The 20,267-nt window shown below is 62.4% G+C and overlaps 1 protein-coding gene across 3 annotated transcripts in view; it reads left to right on the top strand.

The window, feature by feature from the left end:
* ABR (ABR activator of RhoGEF and GTPase) overlaps window positions 1-20,267 on the top strand; it is a 41,262-nt gene that overhangs the window by 1,378 nt on the left and 19,617 nt on the right. The window contains exons 1-5 of one of the 3 annotated variants that reach the window (XM_056341745.1): window positions 8,380-8,541; window positions 13,178-13,362; window positions 17,915-18,019; window positions 18,575-18,760; window positions 19,602-19,709. In XM_056341745.1, coding sequence (XP_056197720.1) covers window positions 8,481-8,541; window positions 13,178-13,362; window positions 17,915-18,019; window positions 18,575-18,760; window positions 19,602-19,709 — 645 coding nt within the window. In that variant the 5' untranslated portion in view covers window positions 8,380-8,480. Of the gene's footprint in view, window positions 1-8,379; window positions 8,542-13,177; window positions 13,363-15,650; window positions 16,112-17,914; window positions 18,020-18,574; window positions 18,761-19,601; window positions 19,710-20,267 lie in introns of those variants that run through there. The other 2 variants (XM_056341738.1, XM_056341750.1) reach the window with 2 other exon arrangements.

Here is a 20,267-nt window from a genome sequence, read left to right as displayed (position 1 = left end):
GGGTAGCAAGTGCTCTGATGTTGAACCGGTCTTAATATTTAGCGTAATTTATATTTATTGCATTAGCCTACAGGGCCAGAGAACAGCTGTTTCCATTTTACCTTCCTGAGCTAACTGGAGGTGAAATGTCCAAAGTACATGGCTGCTCGTGGTGGCGTCTCCATACTGTGCCGGGCTTGCTCACATGTGTGTGCCTCTGCCACAGGGGACTGGCCACAGGAGCCAGGGACCGGCTACAGGAGCAAGGACGAAGGGTGTCCGATGTGTCGCCGTCAAAGGACCCCCCAAAGCCCTTCTCCAGCCCCCGTCAACAGGCATTGCGTGTAGTTTTTGGAGAGCTGCTCAGCGGCTGAGGGGGTTTGAGTGCCTTAGAGTGACCAAGCACAAATCCTTCTGATTTACACTTGGATCCCGCATTTTATTTACATCTGCATAATGCTCCTGAATGTTTCCAAACACCCAGGACTGTGCAAGGCTCTTGGGCTGAGGGGGTGTTTGTTGTTAAAGGGGCTTCCCTGGAGCACAGCGTAAGCGCCTGAGGAACCCAGCTTTGTAACTCAGAGGGGTCCTCCAGCCCCATGCCACCCTTCAAGGGGGCTAGTCAGGGTGAGTGTTTCGGGCAAGAGCTTGAAATCCAAGGTTGCATCTGTTGTGGTTCAATGTGGCCTCTTCCTCTTCCTCCTCCTCCTCCTTTTCCTCCTTCTCCCCCACATGGGTCTCCGTCATGGTCCCCAGCTCCTGTGCATGGCTGAGGAAGGCAACATCCCCTCCGCCGAGCACCCAGCTCCTTCTCCTGTGTCATGGCTGGGCTCTGCGCGGAGGTTGGCTGATGGCAGTGGCGATGAGCTGTCCCCAGCCTTGTCCCAAGCTTTTCCCGAGCATCAGCACTTTTCTTTGTTGCGCGTTATAAGGGTGCCTGTGTGCGCTGGCGGCGCTGACATTTAAAAGCAGAATCTGAGTACAGTCAAATGCGTGCAGTTGTTGCCTAGATCCCCCTTTCTCTGGACGGTTGGTTAACTTAGTGCTCCCGTTGCTTTCTTCTCACTTCTCTTTATTTTTCATGTATAATTAAAAATTCCTGATCATGGTGCTGTTTGCTTCTCCTGCCAGCAGCCCAGGTGGCGTGTAACTGTTAGCATGGCTCTGCCTGGGTCCCTCAGTATTTTAACATGAGTTTTGGAGCTTAACAGTGCTGTGGCTGTGGCTGAACGTGGGACACGGTCGGTCCCTGGCCATTTCACTGTAACCTACAGCAGTGCTATCTGGACAGCAAGCGAAGGAGTGCTGAATATTGTCTTTATGGGAATTACCAGGGACAGACAGTGGTTTCCTTTAAGTAGCTTGTGATTAATCTGATTTAAAGCAAGGAAATCTGCAAGATGCCCCTGTTTGCGGCTTTTGCATGAGAGCAGCGCGTGTGACAGCCAGATACATGATCCTGGCATCTGAGATAACGTCTGTGCCAGCTCACCCGGGACCAACAAAATCTGAGCGTCAGCGAGCAGATGGCTAAAAACGAAGCATGGAAAGGACTAAAATTCCCTTCATCTCGGCCGTCACCTGTCCTTGTGGCTAAACACACAGCTGGCCTCACAGCTGAGTATGTGCCGTGTCGTGCGTGACCATGCCGGGAGGCGGTCCGGGGTGTGCTGGGGCACGGCGGTGCTTTGGCTGGGTGCCACCTCCATCCCCATCCAGAAGGGGCTGGGTGCCCCTTTTGCCCCGGCATGAGCCTGGGGCAAAGGGTCCAGTGCTGCGAGTTGGTACCCACAGGGAGAGGGTGAGCTGCGTGGGTGGGAGGCGACTGTGCCAGTGACCCAGAGGAGGGATGTGGTGATGCTCGTCGGGAGATGCTTTGTGCCTGGCGGCTGGGTAGCATGCACGGACGTGGAACAAACTCGGCACTGGGATTCCCCGCTTTGCCCTTGGGAAGTGGAGAAGGAGGCCGGCTTTGCTGTGGAGCTGGGCTACTGTAGGAGTTCCTGAAGCTCCTTTAGAAGGCTGCTGGGTTCAGGAGCCCCTGCCATGCCCTCTGTAGCACCTTGCACCCCAGAAATGTGAACTCTGGGGTGGGGAGCTCTGGCATAGCCAGAATAGTCCCCAATGGGGTTGGCTGATATATCTGGTTACGGCAGGATGCTGCGGCTGTGAGCTGCACCATAAATGAAATCTCCAGCCCTTTAGCTGGAATTAGTTTCTGTCATGGAAAGTTCCTGGAGTCATGTAGGCTCTTCTGCTTGCCCTGCCACGCCGCCTTCACTAGTACCTTGGGAAATGGGAAGGGAGACTGCTGGCAGCAGCAGGGTCTCTGCCTCGAAGGGTGGTGAGCACAGAAGGGCGGCAGTGTCAGTGTGTGCACCAAAGGGCTGAGATGAGGAAGGGGCCCTGGGGCGTCTGGAGTCCCCAGGGCATCGGCCACCTCATCCCCGTGCACCTGGCCTGGGGGCTGGATTGCCATGGGTTCTGTGCTGGGGGCTCCTGATATGCTATGGGTAAAGGCACGGCTTGTTCTTGCTGCTCCATCCCTGCTTTCAGCTTGTGCTGCTGCTGGCAAATACATGATACTGTGAAATACATGATACTCTGTCCTGGAGAAGCTCCTCTGTGGCCGGGGAGGTGATGGGGCAGTGCTGCAGGCAGGCCTTTGTCCTGCTGTCTTTGGACCCTGCTGGTTCCTTGTCCCTTTCTTGGAAACCCCCCTAAAATACCAGCAAAAGGAGAACAGAAAATAGTGAGCAAAGTCCAGAGTTTATCCTGGTGCATCTCTTTCTGTCTGGGGTGGGTCACAATTTGCAAGATGCGACAGAGCAGTGATCTCGCAGCACCCAGGAGGGTGAAGTGTTGCATTATCTGTGCATCTGTTTCCCCTCCTTCAGCTCCGGGAGGGGATCTGGGAACAAATGCCACAGCGGGGAGGTGTGTGGGTGGGAGTTGTCCCTCTCTAAGACCCCATCTACCACCTCTGTGTTCCCATATTTATTTATTTGTTTGTTTGTTTGTTTATTTATTTACTTCGTCATATTTCCCCATTCTGGGAAAGTGGTTGTTTGGCTCTGCAGATGCTGAAAGTTCCTCTCCTGGCTGGGGAAGGCCAGGCAGTCTCAGTGTTTCATTTTAACCGCTTAGGCGAGGACAAAATCGCAGCATGCATGTGTGCGCGCCTGCTGGGGACCTTTGAACCGTCCCCATCTGCTCTGGGGCCTGGCGGCATTTTGGATGGGGGCTTTTCTCCACAAACCTCCTGATGGCAATGTGACAACAACCCCTGTGTGACATGGGGCTGCCTCCCCGGAGAGCGGTGCTGCCCGAGACGGGGACTGCAGGGTTAATGCTGGGTCAGGCTGACGCTGTTAAAGAAAACCATAAATAAATGCAGAAGTTCACAAGGTTAAAAAGCCTTTGAGTGGAAGAGTTGCTGTTTAGAAGCATAGCTCTTAAATGGGACCAGTAAGTGCTGTTGTTGGAGTAACTTCCCTGTGATGGGCAAATAGTGGAGGGTTTGTAAAGGAGCTGGAAGAGCAAAGGGGAAACCTGCGCCCAGCTCTGCCCACAGGCACCACCAGGATCTCTGCACTGGGGCAGAGCCGGCAGCAGCCACAGCATCTGCTGGGTGGAGAAACGACCCTTCGAGGCACCAGCACCCTGCACGCACCGAGCAGGATGGATGCGCGGTGGGAGAGGTGTTCCTGTCCCAATCACCGGCCATGGGGACAGCGAGTGAGCCGGCCTCGTGGGTGCATCTGTGCTGCTGGCAAGCTGTCACGGCTGGGTCTGGCTCTCCCCTGGCCTGCTCTCCTCTGCTGTCAGCTCTTGCATCAGCTAAGCGTGGCTGCAGTGAGAATCTGGATGCTGCCCAGTGTCCGGAACCAGATCGTCGCGAATTGGTGCGGGTGTTCCTGGGGTGGCTTCCTTCTCTCCCCCCACATGGCTGCAGTACCTGCTTTAGTCCACCCAGAGATGCCGACACATCACCTGCAGGAGGTGGGTCTGGCTGCAGCATCCCTGCACATCCCTGAGCGTGTGCCCCACAGGCTGGGTATTTGCCCCCAGCATTCGGGGCAGATGGTGCTGAGCTCCCCTAGCTGGGCAGCATTCAGGTGGTGGGCAGTGGCACTGGGCTGCATGCTCTGCTCTGGGGCCCTGTGGAAGGGAAGGAGGGGACACGGTTCCCCTGTTGGTGCCAGTGGTGCCACTGGCTGTGCCCACTGCAGGGACAAGCACCTCAGCTGGGAGGTGACTGTGCAGCCCCCCAGGCACGGTGCAGCAGTGGCCGGTTGTGGGGTGATCGGTGTCCCCAGACAGGAGCAGCAGCAGCAGGGCATGCAAGAAGCCCTCATTAGGCAGCTGGCTACAGCCAGAAGTGCCCTGCAGGGCCTGAATATATTTGCATTGTAAGTCTATTGAAATCTGGTTTGGGTTTGTTGGTTTTTTTTTTTCCCTCGAAAGACACTTCTGTGCAGCGGGGCTCTTTGTTCGGCTGGTTCCTCCTCCCCTCCTGCCCTGATGCCGCCGGTCGGGGTCCCAGCGGATGGCTCTGCTCTGTCTTCTGCTGGATGCTGTCTGCTGTGGCCAGCCCTGCAGCAGCCAACGGTGGGAGATGCTTCTCCCCGAGCTGGCGGGGGATTAGTACTCCCTTGGGTTAGAGAGGGGAGCATGGTTTAGCCAAGGCAGCTCACCAAAGTGTGCATCCATCCCGGGAAAACGGCACCTGTGCTCCTGCTTTGTGGCATTGCTGGGTTTTTCCTCCTGCTGAGGGTGGCCAGAGCAGCCAGAGGGAGCGCACCGACCTCGCCGTGTCCCCCTGAGACGTGTTCAAATAGACTTGGCTTTCCCATCCCTAGTTACTTTATCAGTGTTTGCTAAGCAGAATAATTTGCATATGCAGATCACTAGCAACAACACTTCTTGGCTCTCTTGGCTGTAGCTGGGGAGTGGAGCCTGGCCAGCCTCAGCAGAGGTCCTGCAGATCTGCCTCCAGATAAGTCCCAGCTGCAAAGTTCAGGGATTGTTTGAAGATCTGGCAGATAGGGAGACCTTTGTGCTTTCTGGGGCTTTGTGCCACGGGTGATTTTTGTTCCAACACTGTGAACCACCACCTCTTCCTTCTTCTTCATAGGTCTTGCGGTGGGAAGCAAACCTGGCCGAGCCATCTCGGCAGCGCTGGCACCAGCGTGGGTGGGACAGGAGCAGCCTGGGGCTTCAGTGCTGGCAGATACGGCCACAATCTCCTCCCTCTCAGAAGAGACGCAATGCCATAGCTGACCCAGGCCTTAATCTGATATTAGAGGCTTTTTCCTGTGAGCAGCCACCACCTTTCTTTCCTTCTCCAGTATTTTGAGAGGCCAAGGGCACCACTGCTGCCCCTGGGGTCTCTGCCCTCCTCCTCACACTGGCTGTGGGACTTGCCCAGCTCTGGCATCTGCTTGGCTCCCCGAGGGCAGGAGGCTTGGAGCAGCTGCCCTGCGCTCCCCGCACCCCTCAGCAGCTGGGAGCACAGCTTGGGGCCCATGCAGCGCAGCCCTCGGGATTCCCATCCCGCTGGAACGTGATACTGGGGGAGAAGTTTAATGCTGAGTGGGACTGAGGAGCAGCATGTTCAGGACACCCAGCAGGGAAGATCTGCTGTGCTCCTTGGTGGGTGCTGTGCTCCCCAGCCACCCTCTTCCCCTAAGGAAACACCCCCTTTGACCCACACCAGTGTTGGAGCTGCACGGTGGCCCTGGAGCTGCTCTCCAGTTGCCACCAGCCTGGGTTGCCCACCACCAGCCCCAGCCTGGCCCTGGGCAAGCAGTAAGGCTCATGTGGCCATGGCTGTAGGAGCCTCTTGCACAAGAGTCCAGAAATAGCGATGCGTGGGCTGGCAGGCAGGGGCTGGGCAGATGCCAGGCAGACAGCCAGACACCAGGCAGGCAGCACGGGGCTGGCCGATGGCAGGGAGGAACCACAGGACTCGGCTTTGCAGTCTTGCGCCCAGCTGTGGAGAGGGTTGAGAATGTGGTTGACAGCATCTGCTCACCCAGGGCTGGTCTGTGTCACCGCAGGGTGATGGGTGCCTGGTTGTGGATGGGTGCTCCCCCCTGGCTCTGGGGGGTGAAGGGAGGTTCAGCTGCTTTGCAGATTTTGGGCGTTTGTGGTGGCTTTTGTAAAGGTGTGAAAACAAAGTAAAAATCAAGTCCAACATTTTGGTGGGGCTGTTTTGTCCAGGCTGTGCAAGGGCACCTGCCTGGGGTGGTGTGTGCAGCCAGATAAGGCCCATCAGGTGCGGCACGAGGTCGGCTCTGATTTGGGCATCTCCAGTGCATGGTGAGGCTTTCTGAGATGCCTGCCTGCCCGGGCTGTGGGATACTTGCCTGCCTGGTCCTCCTGGCCCATGGCACTGCCAGGGCCTGCTGCATGGTGTCCCACTGGGGGTGCCCAGCTGATGGAGGGCTCCTGGGGGGTCTGGTGGCTGGTGGGCATCTCATCCAAGTGCTCCGCTCATGCCCTGTGTTGGATGAAGATGCGCAAAGAGAAGTTCGCACAGTGCTGTAGAGAGGTTGGTGCTATGGGCAGGAGTGGCCGGGAAGTGCCTCTGACCAGGGGAAGCATGTGGAAAAACTCCTGCATGCTTGCAGAGAGCTGTGCATGGAGAACTGGCCGCCCCGGCGGGACCTGTGGGCTGCTTGCTGCCTCCATGGCTCTGCAGCCATCGTGCTGGAGGGACCAGCTGCACCTGATGCTGCTGGTGCTGCTGTGTTGCTCCCCAAGGCGAGCGGAGCGTGGTTTCCTGCTGTGAATGGGGTTGATGCGCTTAGCTGAACTGCTGTCGCCTTCCTGGTAGGTGGCTGTGCCGGGTGGCAGGGCGCCTCATGCTGTGGGTGCTGCCGGGGTGTGGGGCATGGGTGTGGAGGATGGAGGGGACTCTCCATTGGAACGTTTAAGGGACAAAGTGGGGACAGGCTGTGGTACCAAGCTAGAGCCCAAGCAGGAGCAAATGGGGGAGTTGGTGGGGGATGGAGAGCAGCAAACATGGTCACATCGTGGCCACCCTTGGGCAGGGCTGGCCCTGCCAGTGCCAGCAGCTTGGGGACAAGAGGAGCATCGGTACTGGGCAGGGCAGGAGCCATGGTGGTGCCCAGTAGCATCCCATGGGGCAGCTGAGAGGGCTGTGCTTGGCTCCCTGAAATACCTGGGAGTGGGGCGGGTGAGGGGTGGGCAATAGCAGCAGCGGGGCAGCACCCTGTGCCGCTGACTCAGCACCCGAGGACTCATAGCTTGTGGGGGTGGTGGGCTGTGGGGATGGGTCCTTGCCTTGCCGTGCTGGGGCTGGATATGCCCCCCTGGGGAGGCAGGGCTGTGCCAGGGGCAGCAGTGGCTCCTTGCCCTGGATGCCAAGTGCTGGTGGCTCCAAGTGCCCCAGGCATTGCTGCACTGCCCCAAAATGTATCGGCTGCATCCGAGCCTGGCGTAGGCACCCCTGGGAGTGGGGATCAGGTGGTGGCAGCACCTTGGCAAGGTCCCCTCAGGTTTCCCAGCCAGGGTGGCTGCCAATGCCAGCCGCGTCCTGGCACTTCATGCTCCGGTGGCTCTACCTTCCCCTTGTGCCTGGCGGAGCGTTATCCCTCCTGCCCCGTTCCCATCTGGCCCGGGTGCCTGGTCCAGGCCCTTCCCCACACGGCTGAGCCCGCAGGCAGGATGCAGCCGAGGGCAGCAGTGGGGGATGCTGCCTGTACCGCCGGGACCTGGGCAGCGGTGCCCGCACACGCTGAACCAGGGCAGTTCTCTGCACTTGAACGCTTGGCTGGCGCCCTGACATATTGGGGTTGATGACTCTGGCACTTTATATTTCCTTTGGCTACATGCAGCTGGGGAGGACGGTTTAACCCCTGCCTGCCCATGCCCTGCTCGGCCAACCCTGGTTGTATGGGGCAGGGCTCCTGGAGGTCCTGGGTCCTCCCGTGGCTGCCGGAGGCAGGGGGCGCAGGGCCAGGGGGAGCCCATGTCCTTCAGCCGTAGCAGTTTGAGGGGCTGGTGAGGTTTCCCCGGGAAGAGGGCACAGCATCCCTGGGCCATAGGAAGGAGATAAGACCATGGTGGAAAGGGTGATGGAGCTGGGCTCCCCCTTTCCCCCTGCTCTCCTTGGGGAGGCTTGGGGGGCAGCCGCATGCCCCTGTGCCACTACTTTCCCCTCCTCCTCCCTCCCGGTCCCCAGACCCCTGCGGAGGGTCGGCGTGGCTGCGTGCGGGGGGGATGCTGAGCTCGGCTCCCCCCAGCAAGGCAGGGGCGGGAGGCGGGACGCGCTGCCATTGCCAGGCGGCACCTCCTTCCCTGGGCACCCCTGGCAGAAGAGCCGCCGTGTGCCCGGGCAGGCGGCCGTGCCCGGCTCTCCCATCCAGCCCCCGCCCGGGCCTGCGGCCCCCCGCCTCCCGCCCTCGCCCGCCGCCTTTGTTGTGAGATGAGAGCCGGCTGGCGGGGCTGAGAGCCGGCACAACCTCCCGAGCATGGAGCCGCTGAGCCACCGCGGCCTGCCGCGGCTCTCCTGGATCGACACCCTCTACAGCAGTACGTGGCCTGGGCTGGGGGGTGGCGAGAGGGGCTGGGGTGGTGGGTCCCCCCTACCTGTTGTGCAGTGCTGTGTCGCGCTGGGGAGGGGTGCTGTGCCAGCAACCCTGTGCCGGGGGCTGCCGGGGTGAGCTGAGCCTGGGCAGGGGGCAGGAGATACTGCCAGGGGGTTGTGCACCCCTCCCTGAGCATCCCGCACGCCCCAGTGGCAGGGTAGCACTGGCCGGAGTCAGTCCGGCATCCTCCAGGCTCTGGGGACCTGCTGCCTGCTCCGGGGGGCTGGGTGAGCTGGGTGGGTGAAGTGGCCCTGGCGCAGTGGGGCTTGCTGGGGCTGGAGCAGCCTGACAGCTGGTGCTGCCCATGGGGGTCTTTGGGGAGGTGGGTGCTTTCAGCCCTGGCTGCCATCCCCGTCATTCCGTGGCCGTGGGAAGGCACCTCTCCCCCAGCCGTGATTTTTGTAGCAAGCTTCGAGGCGCTGTGCTGAGGATGCTGTGGCAACGCGGTGTCGGTACCCGGGGGCTGGCAGCTGCCAGGGCCAGGGGCATCCTGCAGCAGCCCGGGGGTGCGAATCTCTCCCATCCTGATGATGGGTAGCAGGCAGGGATGAGCCCTAGAGCCGTGCTGGTCCCAGTCCCGTGGCAGCTGTCTCAGTGGCAGCCAAGGGAGCCAGGGACACAGCTAGAGGATGGGAGGGCATGGTTACAGGGGCCCCGTTGTTCATTCTGGGGGAGCGCTGAGCTGCGTGGGCACCCCAGGAGTGGGTTTCGGGGTGCAGTGTTGAGCTCGGAGCCTGGCGTTTGTGGGGCAGTAAGGTTTGGCATGGGTGCTGGGAAGGTGGGATGCTCTGGAGAAGAAGGGACAGTGTCCCCTGCACAGATCTGGCATCCACTGTGCCCTGCAGGGAGCAGGGGCTGCTGGGGGGCACATTGCGTAGGACTGAGACCCCTCAAGTTTTCCAGCTTGATGCCTCCAATGCTTACAGCCTGAGGCTGCATCCAGCAGTGGCAGTCCTGGGGTCCGGTGCAGCTTGTGTAGGTGGCTGGGCTGGAGCCTGGGGGCCGCATTCAGCCCCAGCCTCCGCACCCTCCTTCTCAGCGCAGCATCCCCACAGAGTGATGGCTCTGCCATCCCGAATCTTGCTCTGGCCACCCTGGCTGAAGCACAGGGGAGGCTGCTCACCATGCCCGTGTTATGGGGGATGTGGGGCAGGGTCTGGCCTTCATCGCACCAGGGAAGGTGGTGATGGTGCAGAGGAGATGCTGTTTGTGTTGAGCCACCCTTTGGAGGAGGCCCATGGAGGCAGGTCCAAGGCCAGCTCGCGCATCCATGTTGTCATGGTGAATTTTCACCCAGGCGCAGGGAGACCGAGGCATTTCCCCAAAACCTCGCAGGCTCTGTGCAGATGTTGGGCTTTTCCTGGCAGTGGAATGAGATGGGTGAGTGTTGGGGTGTGCTGGTGCACTGTCAGGGTGCTGGGGAACAGCATGCACCCAACTGGAAAGCAAAGAAGATGCCACTCAGAACTGCTGTGACTGTGCTGCCTCTGCCCGGGCTGGGCAGGAGCTGCCCGCTGCTCTCGGCTGTGCTCCCTCTTGGGGACCTTCGTGCTGGGATTAGCCTGGGTCAGACCTGGGAAGACGTGGCCGAGTGGAAACAGTATTTTCCTGGGGAATATAGTCCCCTGTAGGGATGTATTCCTGGCCTTGTCACCCTCCTGGGTCCACCTGCCACCCCACAGGACACCTGCCCTGATGGGTGCCAGCATCCCATGGGCGCCAGCCCTTCATGCATTGCGGGGCTGGATCCAGCTCAGCACCACAGGGCTACGTGTGGGAGCCGGGGTCACAAGGCTGTTTCAGGTCGGGATGTCCTCACCCTCCAAAGTGGCTCCCTTGGGCCAAGCTGCCTCCCTCCCCTCGGTCCCCACGCCTGGGGTGGAGCAGGAAGATTTCCACTGCTGCTAAAAAACGGGAGCAAAAATAGCACTGGGTTTTGGCACGGGCACAGGAACAGGCTGCAGGGGCAATGCAGCTGCGGAGGAAGGAGGGAGGCGCTTGGTTTGGGCTGGCTGGGTGGCAGGAGCACCCCACAGGCAGGGAGATGCAGGGGCCAGCCCCTTAGTGTCCCCTTGCCCAGCAATGTCCCCTTTGCCCATCCTGGCTGCTTGGTAATGCTTCATTCCCTCCCTGCACCGGTTGCTGGGGAGGTACCTCTGCCTGGCCTGACTGGGTGAGAGCCCAGTAAATACTGCACAGCTGTGGGTGGCACAGCTGGAGGCACAGCTGGAGCCATGGGGAGATGGCTCTGGCCTCCCTCCTGTGGGCAGCACAGGGTCCCTCTCCCTGGGTGCCTGGTGGGGCACTACCTGTAGGTCTCATCCCCAGCTCAGGTCTGGGATGTTGATCTGCTCCAACTGGGAGAGATAGCTGTGTGAGAGCCAGGTCCTTCTGCATCCCCACAGGCCAGGCCCTTCCCCCTCCATGCCATGGATGCTGCCCTCCCTGCACCTCTGCAGGTGTCATCTCCCAGGGTCCCCAGCCACCTCGTTAAAGCTGTGTTCCTCATTACCGAGCCACTCCAGCCTGGGTTGCCAGGTCTCCCCCAGTGCTGGTGCCACTCTGGGTACCCCTGTTGCCCGCCCCACAGTTCCACCTTGGAGCTGCAGACCTTGGCCTTGGGGGAGGGGAGGTGGTGGAGCCTGATGGTCTCCGAGTTGGTGTGTTTGGTGGGCACCGTCACCTTTGTCCCCTCCCGGCTGCCTTGGCTCCCCCTTAGACCCTGCCTGACAGGGAAGGGCGCTTGGGTGAGAGGTTTGGGTATCTCTGGGGGATCCCCAGCCCGGGCACAGTGCCAGGCTGGGTGGGCTCAGGGGGGCTGCTTGGGGTGGGTGTTCCGAGGAGGTGGCTAGCATCAGGAGACTCCAGTGCTAATGTACCTCATCCTGCCTTGTTCCTGGCTAATACTGGAGGCGTCCCAGCTGGGACCTGTCAAAGGCAGAAGGGATGAGGGACATCCCACTGTGAGGCAGGACAGGTTAGAGCCAGGGATCCTCTTTCCCTGGAAGCTGAGGACCAGGGGATCTACGGGGTTCCCCATCTTTGCCCACCCAGCTCTTTCATTCCTAGACAGCTCCTGTGGTGACCCAGCAAGGGTAGCACCCTAGCCTCTGAGGGATGGTTATTAGCTGCTAATTGCTAATGAAGCAAGGACTTAGAGGGGTTGTGGTGTCCTGGCAGAGCTGGGATGCATCTGGCCCATCTCAGGGCTCTCCTCCATTCCACTCCCAGGTGCAGGATGGGACCACCCATCCCTGCCCACCTGCACCGGCAGGGCTTCTGGCCTGAGCAAGCTTCGCTGTGCCCTTTGATTTAAAGATTTATCTACTTGCAATACGAAGCTGAATGCAATATTAATGTGCTGAGTGGTGTTGGAGGGAGTCAGGGGAGTCCTTGGCCAGGGTGGCAGGGCTTTGGGGGCGTGAAGTGGCAGCGGTGTGGGGTTTGGTCTGGGATGGCTGCTCCAGACCCTGTGCACTCTGTTTTGGCCAGGGTATCGGCCAGGATCTCCCCACTGTCCCTGCCTAGGGACCCTGTGGGGACAGCCATGGGGCTGCTGGGTGAGGAGGGGAATGCAGGGCTGGCAGGGGTTGGGTTGGGTGAGCTGTGCCCACTGCCTCTTTGGGAGCTGCCGAGGAGGTCTTGGCCACAGGCCCTGGATGGGGGTGCTGGCTGCACCCCGCGGCCGCCCCTGCCGCAGCCGGGCTCCCTTCCCCCTCCCCTTTGTCAGCATCTCGGGGCTGCTGCAGCCACCTCTTCCCACTGCCACTGAGCTGCTGCCGTTTCCATGGTAACAGGTTAGGATGTACCCCCATCCCCTGCTGTGCCCAGGGGACCAACTGCAGACCCTGGGGTCCCCAGCTCCCACTTGGGGCTCTGCCTTCCCAGAAAGGCTTCCCCTGTGCCATGGGCAACAGGGGGGTTGTGGGTCACCATGGGGCACCCAAAAATGGGTGCTGGCCTGGCGTGGTGGTGGCCTCACCCTGTGCTGGGGAAAGCAGAACCCTCCTGCCCCCAAGCATGGCCCAAGCTGCCCACCCGCCATGGAGCTGCCACTGTCCCCTTCATTCCAGGGGGGGTGGCACTGTCCTCCGTGCTGCAGACCCAGCCGTCCTGGCACCCACTCCTACGCTCCGAGAAGGATGGGCATGGGGAAGTGGGAGGATGGTGGCTGTGGCTGCCAGCCCAGCTCCGTCCCTCCCTGGGGATGGCACAGGAATGGCAGCCACCAGGCAGGCAGGGCAGAGCCGCTCGCGTGGGGCTGGGACGTCTGGCAGAGCAGCTGTCCCTGCACAGAGGAGGCCTGCGGCCTCTTGGTGCAGTTAATTATGCAAATATAGGGAAGTGTGTCGGGCAGAGGATGCCTGGCAGCCAAGGATGCTCCCTGCGATGCCCTGCCTGCTCAGCCGGGCAGGCAGCAGGGCCCGGGGGGGCTGTGGGGGGGTGTGTCTGTGCTTGGCCCTGGCTATCAGTCGTGGGGTCGGTCACCCACAGGCTGTGGCGGTTGTGATGTGCAGTGTGGTGACCCTTGGCCATGCCGCTGCCTGGATGCTCACCACCACGCTCTCTTCCCCTGGCAGACTTCAACTATGGTGCGGACGAGTACGACGCCGAGGGCAACGAGGAGCCCAAGGCGCTGCCAGAGGGCTCGGAAACCATGCCCTACATCGACGAGTCACCCACCATGTCCCCCCAGCTCAGCGCCCGCGGCCAGGACAGCGGGGACGGCGTCTCGCCCACACCCACTGATGGCCTGGGCACAGGGGTAGGTGCTGGGAGCGCGGCTGAAGCCGGGGCTGTGGGTGCCCAGCTGGGTTGTGCCAGCGGTGGCGGTGATGCTCTGGTGCTGCTGGAACCTGGGGGACTGTCCCCTGGCATCCCAAACCCTGCTGGCCCGTCACCATCCCGGTTCTGGGGAGCAGCACCCTGTTGTGCTGGGCGTGCCGTGGCTGTGGGACACTGTTCCTGCTCTGTCGTGCCATGCCGGTGGCAGAGTCAGGACGGCAAGGGCTCGTCGGAGAGCGGGGGCTGGGGGCTTGCTGGGAAGTGGGGGGGTGTCCCCGGGGTCCCCGGCCGGGGCAGGGCGCAGCTCTCCGCCGGGCTGCCGGCTCCATCTAGCGGCACTTGGGGACGAGCCGCCAGCTGGGGAGGGACACGGTGTTCCCCCCCTCTTCTGGGGAACTCAGATTTAACCCCCTCCTCTCCCTCTGCTCTTCCGAGCGCATCCTCGGGAGGCCCTCGGGGTTTGTGCTGGATGTTTCACAGGGAGGATGCTTGCAGAGGTGCGGGGCGAGAAACCAGAGGGAAAATCGATGTTTTTCCAGAATCAAAGTTTCCGTAAAGCCCGGGGCCGGTGGGGCTGCGGCCCCCCGGGGTGCCCGGGGCCGGTGGGCTCTTAGTAGCCCCTGCAAAGCGCCCGGGGCTGGGGGAGCTGCCGGGCTCCCGGGGCTGGCTGGGTGTTGCCCGGGCTGGGAAACGTGATTTTTTTTTTTTTTTTTTTTTTTTTTGTCGTGGAAAGAGTTAAACCCTTAACCCGGATGCTGAGGCAGAGGAGGCGAGAGGTGTGGCTTCCTCCCCCGGGCCCTGCCTCGCAGCATCCTCCTCCCCTGGCACCTAGCACCCAGCGGCAGCTCCCCGCTGGGGGAGGGTGGCTTGCTGCCCCCCCACCCGCGAAGGACCTGTCCTGGGCCTGGGTCCCCTGGCCCACAGCAGGATGCTGGGCACAGCCCCGGAGGCGGGCAGTGCAGCCAGCTGGGTGGGCACTGCCAGGACTGGGAAGCGCTGGTACCCGCACCTTTAATCCTGCGTGTCCAGCCTGTCAGTGCGCGCAGGCTTGCGTGTGGGTCCCGCTGTGGCTGGTGGCACGGGGTACCAAGCTCACCCCATTGCTCCTCCAGTGGGGCGGGATGGGTGTCAGGAGGTTTCTGGTGGGACGTCTCTTCTTGCAAGCTCCAGGGGCAGCTGTGACCGTGCCTGGGGTCCCCAGCTGCTGGGTGCAGACACAGCCTGTCCCACCCTCTCCCACCTGGGACACGCCAGCAGCATGGTCGTGGGGTGGGGTGCTGGCCAGCCCCTGCTTAGGTGCTGCAGGGTTTGGCACTGCGGGTGGCTTTTCCCCGGGCAGGCACCATTCCAGCTCTGGGGGTCTGGCCCTAGCGGGCAGGGTCCTGGTGCCCTGGCACAGACCCCACTTAGCAAAGGCTGGACAAAGCCCAAGCTACAGTGCGGACCCAGGGCTGGGCACAGGCTCTGGAAAGTCCCCATGTCTGTGTCCCTGCCCACTTCTCGCAGCAGGAGTTTGTTCCAGGCTTGGACAGGCATGGGGAGGAGGGATGGCTCCTGTGGGCAGAGCACATGCGGCCACTGGTTCCCCTTTTGCTGCCCAGGAGCTGGGGGTGGGGGAGCTGCTGAAACAGCTCTTGCGTTAGTATCCCCTCCTCCAGCCCAGTCTTGCCCCATTTGCCAGGGCCCACGGCGTCCCTCGAAGGCATCAGGCCACTGCTGGTGTCCCCACCCCCCAGCAGTCCCCAGGTCACGGTCAGGCTGGGGCAGCGGCGAGGTGCCAGCGCTGATCCCCACAGGATGCAGGGAAGGTGCTGCGGGAAGGCATGCATCTGAGCTGTGTCACCCTGCCCTGGGACACCTCTGGGGCAGGAAGCAGATCCGGACCCCTTCTGGGGGTGCGGAGCCAGGTCCCTTTATGGCACCTGGTGCTGCTGCTGCCCTGCAAGGTCGCTTCATGCTGGTGACAACCCAGCTCTCTGCCTGCCTGTGGGACACGCGGGGACCAGTGGGACCACGGCCGGAGGGATGCTCTCCCATTGCTGGCTGCCTGAGGGCTTGGGGGGGCTTTGGCGGGGCGCAGGGGACCCCTCCCCATGGGTCTCGTTGGGCACCCCGAGCTCCGCCAGCGCTGGGAGACGCGGCTGGGGGGCCGGCGTTGCCCACAGGCCGATGGCGATGGCGGAGCAGCCCCACCTCCAGCGCCAGGAGCTGCATTTCCTGTAGCGAGCGAGCAGGGCGGAGCGGCGGGGCCGGCCGGGGCGCAGGGCGGCGGGCAGCGGCCCTCCACCGCCGGCGGCCCCGGGGGGCTGAGCGGAGCCCAGGGCCGAGCCAGGCTGTCCCCCTCGTCCCAGCGCCGGTGACCCCGGAGTTGGCACAGCCGCCGCTCGGAGGCGGTTGTGCGGGTGCCCCGGGAGCGCCTGGCGCTGCGGCTGGGACGCCGGGGCTGAAGGCCGGAGCCGGGGCAGGCAGGAGCACCGGGGATCCCATAATGGCTCCTTTCATCCCGCGGCGGTGGCCGGCATCCAGGGCTGAGTCAGCCTGGGCCGGCTCGGCGGCGTGAGCCCCTCGCCTGGAGCTTTGCGGGGTCCCCTGTGCCCCCCGCTGCCCGGCTGGCCATGGAGGATGAAGAGGAGGCCATAGGGTACCTGGATAAAGTGCTGGAGGATGAAGATGACTCTGAGCCAGGAACCCCCACCAGCCCTGGGTCTCCGTTCTCGGCCAGCGAGAAGGTGGGCGGCGGGGGCACCCCGCTCCCGCGCTGGGCGGTGGGTGGGGGGGACAAGGGATGTCTTGCTGGTGCTTGTGATGCCCAGGTCTCGGGGCAGCTCCTGGTCGGTGCAGCGGGTGCTGTGGGGGGCAGAGCTGTAGGGGCAGCGGGAACATCACCTCAGCCCCACCACTCCCCCGGGGCAGCCGGCAACTGGGGGGCACGGGGCAGGGCTGTGCTAGTCATCGGGTGCAAAGGATTCAGTGGGTGCTTGCACAGAGTGAGGTGAGCAGCCAGCTTTGCTCCTGGGGGGGAGTGGGGGCCACGTGTGCTGCTGGGGGGGGGCTGTGTGGCTCAGCAGAGCCCGCGCCTGATGCTCAGGAAGGGGCTGGACCACGCTCTGCCACTGCCCTGCCGCATGACCACCAGCAACCCCTAAACGGGACCAGACCCTGGTGCTGGGGGTGGCCCTGGGGGGACCCCTGTGCTGGCAGGCACACCGCGACCCCCTTCTCCTGCCGGGGCCGCCTGGGTGCCCCCAGGGAGCTGGCACAGGACTGGAGGAGGGCTCTGGTCCCCAGCTCCTGCATGGGGCAGCCACCAGACCCTGTTCTAGATTTGCTGCTCTGGGTGCTGGGGGTCCAGCTGGCATCATCCCTGTGGGGTGCTGTGGGCCCGAGGCGTGGATGGGCCCTTTATCTCCCCAGCTCCAACACAGGGCCCAGGCTGGGGGAAGCAGGAAGAGCCCATGACTAATCGGTGGCAAAGAGCCTACAAGCTCCCAGCACACAAAAGTGACCCCCCCTGCACACACCAGTGCTACACCAGTCACCATGACCCAGCCTTTATGGTGCAGCCTGGCAGGGAGCCATGGGGTGGGCACCCCAGTTGGCACAGCAGCCCCCAGGGCTGGCTGGTGGATGCCAGAGTGGGACAGGGAGATGCTGATCCGCAGCCATGGGGCTGTGCCCCTCTGGGTGTCTGTAGCTGCCAGGACCCCAGCACAGTGGCCAGGGCTGGCAGGGGCCAGCAGCATGCGCAGGGGTGAGGCAGGACCAACATCCTCCCCAAACCATCCCAAATGGCACATTGCTTGGAGCAACCGATGTCCCCGTGGCTCTGCCTGGCTGCTGTCTGGGTGGCAAACCCTGGTTCCTGGGTGTGATTTTTTTTTTAAGGGGGGAGGCTGAGGCATCCTGTGCATTCAAGGCAGTCCCGGGGCTGGCGTGCCTGTGCCGGGGTGCTGGCAGAGCCTTGCTGAGGGTCCCAGAGCCCCCCAGTCCAGTCATGCATCACCCATCTCCAAGCCACAAGGGTCATGCCACCGGAGCGTTGGTGCTGCAGCAGACCTGGGCACGGGCTGAACTGCCAGCTGCTGGCGTGGCAGCGGGTACCCACACAGCCCGGGACCTGCCCCGGTGCCACCAGGCAGCGACTGATGGGGTTGCACTTTCCCAGGAAAGCCTCAGCTGGGGAAAAGGGTGGTGCTGGACCACGTGGCAGCACCATCCACTGCCGGGCATGATTTCACCGGGCGCCTCTGGACTCTGCCCTGGGAGAGTCCTGCCGTGCTGTGCACCACCCTGGAGGGCTGCCAGCAGTGCCGGGCTCCTGGCCAGGCAGGAGCAGGGAGGGGAGCAAAGCCAGTGCAGCCAGTGGCTTCCCAGCTGGCTCCAGCCTGGCTGTGCTGCCAAGTGGGCATATGCCCAGCCCTTGCCACAGAGCTTCCCACCCATGTGGGGATGCCAGGGGTGGGCTGGTGGCATGAGGGGTCTCCTCCCATGCCGCTTGCTGGCTCAGACAGGCTCCTTGCTGTGTTGCACAGGGCGAGCGAGATGCTGGCAAAGGCCTGGAGATGCGGAAGCTCGTGCTCTCCGGTTTCCTGGCCAGTGAGGAGATCTACATCAACCAGCTGGAGGCCCTGTTGTTGGTGAGCTAAGCCCCCAGACCAGACACCCCCTCCAGGGATGTCCCCAGCAGGGATGGGTGGGAAGGTGGGTGGGTGGATGGGTAGGTGGATGGATGGATGGATAGAGGGATGAGTGGGCAGGTGGTTGGATGGGTAGGTGGGTGGGTGGGTGGGTGGCGTAATTTCTTCCTGGGCAGCCTCCCCCAGGCAGGCCTGGCCCAGACGCCACCTGGGCAGAAGCAAAGCTGCAGAAGCCACACTGGAGCCAGCCTTGCTCTGGCCCATCAGCCCCCATCTTGCTTCCCCCTGCCACCAGTGTGCCTGACAGGGAGGTATTTATAGCCCTGCTTCCTCTTGTGGAGTTGCTAGCCCTTGTGGTGGAGACGCTGTTGCACAACACAGGGGTTACCACCACCATGGGGAAGTCTGCAGGGATGCACAAACTGGGAATGGCCCCTTGATCCATCTGCTGGCCAGGACACGTCCCAGACAACCCTCGCTGCTGGCTCAGATCCCCTTCATCCCCAGCTTCTCCTCCCAGCCCTTGTCTCACTTTCCCTTCTCCTCCTTTGGCAGCCTATGAAGCCACTGAAGGCCACGGCCACTACATCACAGCCTGTCCTCACCCTCCAGCAGATCGAGACAATTTTCTACAAGATTCAGGACATCTATGAGATCCACAAGGAGTTCTACGACAGCCTGTGCCCAAAAGTGCAGCAGTGGGACAGCAATGTCACCATGGGCCACCTCTTCCAGAAGCTGGTATGCATCTTCCCTGGGGCTTGCTCCGCTTGGAAGAGGAGGGCCAGGGAGATGGAGCATCACGCTGCAGGGCTCAGCCCCGGGGCATGGCTCAGCTCACGCCCTGCCACGTGCTCACTGGTGGCCATGCGACTGGTTGCATCCCTCCCTGCAGCAGTTGCTGCTGCCTGCCAGAGCCCTCCAGTCCTGGGATGGGAGTTAGTGTAGCCCCAGTGCCCCTCTCCGCAGTGGGGATGCCCACAGCTGGCGGGTCCTGGGTGCAACTGTGGTGAGATTTCGGTTGGAGGTGTGTGGTGTGGTGTCACCGTGGGGCTGGCAAGAGCCCAGGCATTCGGGTGGGTGGCCCACTGGGGAGAGGCAGGAGGTCGCTGCCTCTTCACTACCTGTGGGTGCTGCGGCAGTGGCTCCCCAGGGTCACGCTCTGGGTCCTGCCACAGCTTTGAACTTGCAGTGGGGGCAGGGGCTGTGCCCGTGGGTGCCGGGGCTGTGCCCGTGGGTGCCATGGCCATGCTGGGGAGGGAAGGAGGAGAGGGCAGGTTGAAGGGTGCTGGGAAGTGACTGTAGCTTCAGCCTTTGCTGCCCAGGCACTTGTTACCTCTTTGCTGGATTTCAGAGGTTTGTGGGGGTACAGGGCTGGGCAGGACCCCCACCATCCTGCCCAGGCGAAGGCTCTCCCTGCGGAGCCAAGCGTGTGGCCCTGCAGCTGGCTGTGATCTGGCAGTGTCCCGCCGGGAGGGGACAGCGCTGGGCAGTGTCCCCTCGGTGGCTGCCTGGCTGCTCACGCTGTAAGGGGGGGCTTCAGCATCGCGCTGGGTGCCTGGCTAACCCCCACTCCCCACAGGCCAGCCAGCTGGGGGTCTACAAGGCTTTTGTGGATAACTACAAAATCGCACTGGAGACGGCGGAGAAGTGCAGCCAGAGCAACTACCAGTTCCAGAAAATCTCGGAGGTAAGCTGGGCTGGGGGGCCATGGCCAGGCTGTCCCGGCACACGGCAGAGAATGCCATCCCCGTGGCTGAGCCACCCCTGTCTGCCCCACAGAGGTACTCCCCCTACCCTGAGGACTGTCCTGGGGGCAGGGACATCAGTGGCTGTGGGGGAGGGTCATGCTCTCTGACTATTGTAGGGCTTTGCCCCCCACCTTGTGCAAGCTCAGGTCAGGCTCAGTCCCCACTGCTGTCATTTCTGGGATGCCCAGCACCCTCTCGCCCCATCCAGTGAGCATGGGTGCTGGGTGCTGGGCACCTGTGGCTCATCTCCTGCTGGCTGCATCTCTGTGCCTGGCTTCCCTATAGAAACAGGGACCTCCGTGGCTGCAGCCTGGCCCCCTGCTCCCTCCAGCCCCTTCTGTAACAGGGCTCTTAGCTCAGTGGGGCTGCTATAGGGCTGGGGGTCCTGCTCCAAGGTACCCCATGGGCTCACCGTGTCCTGACAGCTGGGCACAGCCAGAGCTGCTCCCGGCCAGGCAGCATCCCGTACAGTCCACACCTCCACCCCAGCACCCATG

Source organism: Falco biarmicus, chromosome 1 (assembly GCF_023638135.1).
Source record: "Falco biarmicus isolate bFalBia1 chromosome 1, bFalBia1.pri, whole genome shotgun sequence".
NCBI classification, from domain to species: domain Eukaryota; kingdom Metazoa; phylum Chordata; class Aves; order Falconiformes; family Falconidae; genus Falco; species Falco biarmicus.
This window is presented reverse-complemented; position numbering and strand designations above follow the sequence as displayed.